This window comes from Lampetra fluviatilis, unplaced genomic scaffold (genome assembly GCF_964198595.1).
Source record: "Lampetra fluviatilis unplaced genomic scaffold, kcLamFluv1.1 SCAFFOLD_628, whole genome shotgun sequence".
NCBI lineage: Eukaryota > Metazoa > Chordata > Hyperoartia > Petromyzontiformes > Petromyzontidae > Lampetra > Lampetra fluviatilis.
Genome location: NW_027620602.1, coordinates 21,378 through 32,500, shown reverse-complemented (window position 1 = coordinate 32,500; position 11,123 = coordinate 21,378). Strand labels below are relative to the sequence as shown.

At 45.2% G+C, this 11,123-nt stretch overlaps 1 protein-coding gene across 1 annotated transcript in view; it reads left to right on the top strand.

Annotated features, from left to right (window-relative positions):
• LOC144954129 (uncharacterized) overlaps positions 1-10,421 on the top strand; it is a 12,498-nt gene extending 2,077 nt beyond the window's left edge. Inside the window, exon 2 of the mRNA XM_078884693.1 lies at positions 7,399-10,421. Coding sequence (XP_078740819.1) covers positions 9,312-10,235 — 924 coding nt within the window. The 5' untranslated portion in view covers positions 7,399-9,311 and the 3' untranslated portion in view covers positions 10,236-10,421. The remainder of the gene's footprint in view (positions 1-7,398) is intronic.
• The last annotated feature ends 702 nt before the right edge of the window (positions 10,422-11,123 follow it).

Genomic DNA, 11,123 nt, shown 5'->3' with positions numbered 1-11,123 from the left:
TATACACTACATTATACACTACACTATACACTACACTATACACTACACTGTACACTACACTACACACTACACTATACACTACACTATACACTATACACTACACTACACTATACACTACACTATACACTACACTATACACTACACTATACACTACACTACATTATACACTACACTATACACTACACTATACACTACACTATACACTACACTATACACTACACACTACACTATACACTACACTATACACTACACTATACACTACACTATACACTACACTATACACTACACTATACACTATACACTACACTATACACTATACACTACACTATACACTACACTATACACTACACTATACACTACATTATACACTACACTATACACTACACTATACACTACACTGTACACTACACTACACACTACACTATACACTACACCAGAGGTGGGACAAAGTCATTGTTATGCAAGTCCAAGTCGAGTCGCAAGTCATCAAATTCATGACTCGAGTCTGACTCGAGTCCAAGTCACATGACTCGAGTCCACACCTCTGCACTACACTATACACTACACTATACACTACACTACACTATACACTACACTATACACTACACTATACACTACACTATACACTACACTAAACACTACACTACATTATACACTACACTATACACTACACTATACACTACACTACACACTACACTATACACTACACTATACACTACACTATACACTACACTACACTATACACTACACTATACACTACACTATACACTACACTACACACTACACTATACACTACACTATACACTACACTACACTATACACTACACTATACACTACACTATACACTACACTACACACTACACTATACACTACACTACACACTACACTATACACTACACTACACACTACACTATACACTACACTATACACTACACTATACACTACACTACACACTACACTATACACTACACTATACACTACACTACACACTACACTATACACTACACTATACACTACACTATACACTACACTATACACTACACTATACACTACACTACACACTACACTATACACTACACTATACACTACACTACACTATACACTACACTATACACTACACTATACACTACACTACACTATACACTACACTATACACTACACTATACACTACACTACACACTACACTATACACTACACTATACACTACACTACATTATACACTACACTACACACTACACTACACTATACACTACACTACACTATACACTACACTATACACTACACTATACACTACACTATACACTACACTACACTATACACTACACTATACACTACACTACATTATACACTACATTATACACTACACTATACACTACATTATACACTACATTATACACTACACTATACACTACATTATACACTACACTATACACTACACTATACACTACACTACACTATACACTACATTATACACTACACTATACACTACACATACTCCACTACACTATACACTACACTATATACACTACACTACGCACACTACACTATACACTATACACCACACACTACACTATACACTACACACTACACACACTACACTATACACTACACTACACACACTACACTACACTATACACTATACACCACACTATACACTACACTACACACTACACTACACACACTACACTATACACTACACTACACACACTACACTATACACTACACTATACACTACACTATACACTACACTACACACCACTACACTATACACTACACTATACACTATACACCACACTATACACTACACTACACACTACACTACACACACTACACTATACACTACACTACACACACTACACTATACACTACACTACACACCACTACACTATACACTACACTATACACTACACTACACACCACTACACTATACACTACACTATACACTATACACCACACTATACACTACACTACACACTACACTACACACACTACACTATACACTACACTACACACACTACACTATACACTACACTACACACCACTACACTATACACTACACACACTACACACCACTACACTATACACTACACACACTACACTATACAGTACACTACACTACACACTATACAATACACTATACACTACATTATACACTACACTAAACACTTCACACTACACTATACACTGCACTACACACACTACACACTACACACACTACACACTTCACACACACACACACACTACACACCACTACACACTACACACTACACACACACACACACTACACTACACACACACACTACACACACTACACACTACACACACTACACACTACACACACTACACACACACACACTACACATACACACATACACACACACTACACACACACACTACACACTACACACACACACACACTACACACTACACACACACACTACACACACTACACACACACACACACACTACACACACACACACTACACACTACACACACACTACACACACACACTACACACACACACTACACACTACACACACACACACACTACACACTACACACACACACTACACACACTACACACACACACACTACACACACACACACTACACACTACTACACACTACACACTACACACTCACACACACTACACACTACACACACACACTACACACTACACACACACACTACACACTACACACACTACACACACACACACTACACACACACACACTACACACTACACACACACACACTACACACTACACACACACACTACACACACTACACACACACACACACACTACACACACACACACACACACACACTACACACACACACACACACACACACTACACACACACACTACTACACACTACACACACACACACACACTACACACACACACTACACACACTACACACACACACTACACACACTACACACACTACACACTACACACACACTACACACACTACACTACACACACTACACACACTACACACACACACTACACATACACACTACACACTACACACATACACACACACACTACACACACTACACACTACACACACACACACACACTACACACACTACACACACACACTACACACACACACTACACTACACACACACACTACACACACTACACACACACACTACACACACTACACACACACACTACACACTACACACACTACACACACACACACTACACACACTACACACACTACACACACTACACTACACACACTACACACTACACACACACACTACACACACTACACACTACACACACACACTACACACACTACACACTACACACACACACTACACACACTACACACACACACTACACACACACACTACACACACACTACACACACTACACTACACACACACACACTACACACACTACACACACTACACACACACACTACACACACTACACACACTACACACACTACACACACACACACACACACTACACACACTACACACACTACACACACTACACACACACACTACACACACTACACACACTACACACACACACTACACACACTACACACACTACACTACACACACACACTACACACTACACTACACACACTACACTACACACACTACACACACTACACTACACACACTACACACACTACACACACTACACACACTACACTACACACACTACACTACACACACACACTACACACACACACTACACACACACCCTACACACACACACTACACACACTACATACACTACACTACACACACTACACACACTACACACACTACACACTACACACACTACACTACACATACTACACACACTACACTACACTATACACTACACACACTACACTACACTACACACTACACTATACACTACACTATACACTACACACTACACTACACACTACACACACTACACACACTACACACACTACACACACTACACTACACACACTACACTACACACTACACTACACACACTACACACACTACACTACACACACTACACTACACACACACACTACACACACACCCTACACACACACACTACACTACACACTACACACACTACACACACTACACACACTACACACACTACACACTACACTACACACACTACACACACTACACACTACACTACACACACTACACACACTACACTACACACACTACACTACACACACACACTACACACACACCCTACACACACACACTACACTACACACTACACACACTACACACACTACACTACACACACTACACTACACACACTACACACACTACACTACACACACTACACTACACACACACACTACACACACACACTACACACACTACATACACTACACTACACACACACACTACACACACACACTACACACACACACTACACTACACACTACACACACTACACACACTACACACACTACACACACTACACACTACACTACACACACTACACACACTACACACACTACACTACACACACTACACTACACACACACACTACACACACTACACACACTACACACACTACACACACTACACTACACACACTACACTACACACACTACACACACTACACACACTACACTACACACACTACACTACACACACTACACACACTACACACACTACACACACTACACTATACACTACACACACTACACACACTACACTACACACACTACACTACACACACTACACTACACACACTACACTACACACACTACACTACACACACTACACTACACACACTACACACACACACTACACTACACACACTACACACACTACACACACTACACTACACACACTACACACACTACACTACACACACACACTACACTACACACACTACACACACTACACACACTACACACACTACACTACACACACTACACACACTACACTACACACACTACACACACTACACACACTACACTACACACACTACACTACACACACTACACACACTACACACACTACACACTACACACACTACACACACTACACACACTACACTACACACACTACACACACTACACTACACACACTACACACACTACACACACTACACTACACACACTACACTACACTACACACACTACACACTACACACACTACACTACACTATACACTACACACACTACACACTACACTACACTATACACTACACACACTACACACACTACACTACACACACTACACACACTACACACACTACACTACACTATACACTACACACACTACACACTACACTATACACTACACACACTACACACTACACTATACACTACACACACTACACTACACACTATACACTACACTATACACACTACACTACACACTACACTATACACTACATTATACACTACACTATACACTACACACACTACACTACACACACTACACACTATACACTATACACTACACTATACACTACACACACTACACTATACACTACACTACACACTACACTATACACTACACACACTACACTATACACTACACTACACACTACACTACACACTACACTATACACTACACTTTACACTACACACACTACACTACACACTACACTACACTATACACTACACACTACACTTTACACTACACACACTACACTACACACTACACTTTACACTACACACTTCACACACTACACTACACACTACACTACACACTACACTACACACTACACTACACTACACACTACACTACACTACACACTACACTACACACTACACTACACACTACACTACACTATACACTACACTACACACTACTCACTACAGCCAGCACCGGTCAGTGCTACGACTGGGCTACAGGCGGCACTGTGGTGTCCGGGGACTACTGCCTACCCAGACTACAGCCTGGACTACTACAGTCAGCCACAGGCTGTGACTGCTACTACAGCCTGGATTACTACTACAGCCACAGACTGTGTAGACACTACTACAGCCTGGACTACTACAGTCAGCCACAGACTGTGTAGACACTACTACAGCCTGGACTACTACAGTCAGCCACAGGCTGTGACTACTACTACAGCCTGGACTACTACAGTCAGCCACAGACTGTGTAGACACTACTACAGCTTGGACTACTACAGTCAGCCACAGGCTGTGTAGACACTACTACAGCTTGGACTACTACAGTCAGCCACAGACTGTGTAGACACTACTACAGCTTGGATTACTACTACAGCCACAGACTGTGTAGACACTACTACAGCTTGGACTACTACAGTCAGCCACAGACTGTGTAGACACTACTACAGCCTGGACTACTACAGTCAGCCACAGGCTGTGACTGCTACTACAGCCTGGACTACTACAGTCAGCCACAGGCTGTGTAGACACTACTACAGCTTGGACTACTACAGTCAGCCACAGGCTGTGACTACTACTACAGCCTGGATTACTACTACAGCCACAGACTGAACACCACTACAGCCTGGATTACTACAGCCAACCACACAGCCTGTGAACAATACTACAGCTGACTTCTACAGCCTGGATTACTACAGTCAGCTACAGCCTGTAAACTCTACTACAGCCTGGACTACTACTACAGCCAGCCACACAGCCTGTGAACACCACTACAGCCTGGCATGACAGTCAACCACACAGCCTGTAAACTCTACTACAGCCTGGACTACTACTACAGCCAGCCACACAGCCTGTGAACACCACTACAGCCTGGCATGACAGTCAACCACACAGCCTGTGAACGCTACTACAGCCTGGATTACTACAGTCAGCTACAGCCTGTGAACACTACTACAGCTGACTACTACAGACAGCCACACAGCCTGTAAACTCTACTACAGCCTGGATTACTACAGTCAACCACAGAGCCTGTATTCGCTACTACAGCCTGGAGTACTACAGTCAGCTACAGCCTGTAAACTCTACTACAGCCTGGACTACTACAGTCAGCTCCACAGGCTGTGGACACCACTACAGCCTGGATTACTACAGTCAACCACACAGCCTGTGAACAATACTACAGCTGACTACCATAGACAGCCGCACAGCCTGTGAACACCACTACAGCCTGGATTACTACTACAGTCAGCTACAGACTGTAAACTCTACTACAGCCTGGGTTGACAGTCAACCACACAGCCTGTAAACGCTACTACAGCCTGGATTACAACTCCAATGAATAACACAGCCTGTGTAAACACTACTACAGCTGACTACCACAGTAAACAACACAGCCTATAAACACGACTACAGCCTGGGATGACAGTCAGCACCACAGCCTGTATTCGCTACGACAGCTGACTACCACAGACAGCCACACGGCCTGTATTCGCTACTACCGCCTGTATTACTACGACGGTCGTGAACTCGTGTTGCTGCAGCAGCAGCGGCCTGGATGCTGATGCTAAGCAGGCCCCGACGACTGCAGGCCAAGCTCCAAGTGCGGTGTGTGCGCGCGAGGAAAGACCACGACAGGCGAAGGACTACAGCGTGAACTACAGCCGGGAACTACAGACTACAGAATAAACTACGGGCTGACTGCTCTCGGCTGAGCTACAGAATAAACTGAAACTACAAGCAGACATCAACGATCGGCTGAGCTACAGAATAGACTACAGGCAAACAAGGATCGGCTGAGCTACAGACTAAACTACGGGCTGACTGCTATTGGCTGAGCTACAGAATAGACTGAAACTACAGGCAGACATCAACGATCGGCTGAGCTACAGAATAGACTACAGGCAAACAAGGATCGGCTGAGCTACAGACTAAACTACGGGCTGACTGCTATTGGCTGAGCTACAGAATAGACTGAAACTACAGGCAGACATCAACGATCGGCTGAGCTACAGAATAGACTACAGGCAAACAAGGATCAGCTGAGCTACAGACTAAACTACGGGCTGACTGCTATTGGCTGAGCTACAGAATAGACTGAAACTACAGGCAGACATCAACGATCGGCTGAGCTACAGAATAGACTACAGGCAAACAAGGATCGGCTGAGCTACAGAATAAACTGAAACTACAGGCAGACATCAACGATCGGCTGAGCTACAGAATAAACTACAGGCAAACAAGGATCGGCTGAGCTACAGACTAAACTACGGGCTGACTGCTATTGGCTGAGCTACAGAATAGACTGAAACTACAGGCAGACATCAACGATCGGCTGAGCTACAGAATAGACTACAGGCAAACAACGATCGGCTGAGCTACAGAATAAACTACAGGCTGACTGCTATCGGCTGAGCTACAGAATAAACTACGGGCTGACTGCTATCAGCTGAGCTACAGAATAAACTACAGGCAAACAACGATCGGCTGAGCTGCAGATTAAACTACAGGCTGACTGCTATCGGCTGAGCTACAGAATAAACTACAGGCAAACAACGATCGGCTGAGCTGCAGATTAAACTACGGGCTGACTACTATCGGCTGAGCATCAGACTAAACTGAAACTACAGGCAGACATCAACGATCGGCTGAGCTACAGACTAAACTACAGGCAAACAACGATCGGCTGAGCTGTGAACGACAGGCGGGGCCGACTGAAGGGCTACAGTCTGAACTACAGCCTGAGCATCATAGTAAACTGAAACGACAGGCGGACATCAACGATCGGCTGAGCTGCAAACTAAACTACAGGCTGACAATCTATAAATTTCTTCCGAGCTGCAACTTTTAAACAGCAATAAGACTAAAGCGTGAGCTACAGGCAGAGTGAACTGTGAACTACAGGCGGGGCCTACTCAAGGGCTACAGTCTGAACTACAGTCTGGGCTACAGTCTGATATACAGTCTGAACCACAGCCTTGAGCTACAGTCTGATGTACGGACGTGGGCTACGCTTTGATCTGCGTGAAGATCACGGACCGGGAATGCAAGCCTGAACTACAGGCAGAGAACCGGGTGTTGTGAGCTGTCGGTGGGACTGTAGCCATGGCGACAGCGCTGAACTACAGGCGGAGACCCGGGTGTTGTGAGCTGTGGTCTCGACTGTAGCCAGGGCAAGAGAGCGATCGGGAAAACTACAGTCGGAGCTACGGGCTCCACAACAGGCGGAATCTCTTGCCGCGTGGGATGGCCGATTGTTGGAACAGCCACCGAAATGTTGTGACTGGGCACCAAACTGCAGCAGAATGACAACCACCAACCTTGATCATCACTCGTCACCGTCAATATCATCATCGTCAATACCACCACCATCGTCAATACCATCATCATCAATACCACCACCATTCACCACCATTCAGTAGCACCACCAGTAGCACCACCAGTAGCACCACCATCAATGCTATCATCACCACCACCATCATCACCACCATCATCACCACCATCATCACCATCATCACCACCATCATCACCACCATCAATACCACCACCATCATCACCACCATTCAGTACCACCACCAGTAGCACCACCATCATCATCACCATCATCACCACCATCAATACCACCACCATCATCACCACCACCATCATCACCACCATCATCATCATCACCACCATCATCATCATCATCATCACCACCATCAATACCACCATCAATACCATCACCGTCATCATCAATACCACCACCATCATCACCACCATCAATACCATCACCGTCATCATCAATACCACCACCACCATCACCACCATCATCACCATCATCATCATCACCACCATCAATACCACCATCATCACCACCATTCAGTATACCACTACCATCAATGCTATCATCACCACCATCATCACCACCATCACCACCATCATCATCATCACCATCATCAATACCATCATCATCACCATCACCACCATCATCACCATCATCATCATCACCATCACCACCATCATCATCACCATCATCACCACCACCAGTAGCACCACCATCATCATCATCACCATCATCACCACCATCACCACCATCACCACCATCATCATCACCATCATCACCACCATCACCACCATCACCACCATCATCACCATCACCACCATCATCACCACCATTCAGTATACCACCACCATCAATGCTATCATCACCACCATCACCACCATCATCATCACCATCATCACCACCATCACCACCATCACCACCATCACCACCATCACCACCATCATCACCACCACCAGTAGCACCACCATCATCATCACCATCATCACCACCATCATCACCACCATCATCACCACCATCACCACCACCGTTATCAACACCATCGCCAAGATCACCACGTGATGCAAAGCTAATCTCACGTGGGAGTGTTTGCATCGAGGCTGCTGCTGTTGTTTGGTTCGTATCGCGCCTAGGTCCACTCAGCCTTGAGAGTAGTGGGGGGGGGGTGAGGGTGACGTTATGTAGATTATTGATGAGCTGCGTGACTGTCGAATCGGTTTTAACTCCAATAAAGATGAGATGGTGATGGTGGTGATGATGATGGTGGTGATGGTGGTGGTGGTCGTGATGGTGATGGTGGTGGTGATGGTGGTGATGGTGATGATGGTGGTGATGATGGTGATGATAGTGGTGATGGTGATGATGGCGGTGGTGATGGTGATGGTGATGATGGTGATGGCGGTGATGATGGTGGTGATGATGGTGGTGATGATGGTGGTGGTGGTGATGGTGGTGATGGTGGTGGTGATGGTGGTGGTGATTGCGGTGGTGGAGGTGGTGATGGCGGTGGTGGTGATGATGATGATGATGGTGGTGGTGATGGTGGTGGTGATGGTGGTGGTGATGATGGTGGTGGTGCTGATGATGATGGTGGTGATGATGATGGTGATGATGGTGGTGATGATGATGGTGGTGATGATGATGATGGTGGTGATGATGATGGTGGTGATGATGATGGTGATGATGATGGTGGTGATGATGATGGTGGTGCTGATGATGATGGTGGTGATGATGATGATGGTGGTGATGATGATGGTGATGATGGTGGTGATGATGATGGTGGTGATGATGATGATGGTGGTGATGGTGGTGGTGGTGATGGCGGTGGTGGTGGTGGTGATGGTGATGATGGCGGTGGTGGCGGTGGTGGTGGTGGTGATGGTGGTGATGGTGATGATGGTGGTGGTGATGATGGTGGTGATGATGGTGGTGGTGATGGTGATGATGGTG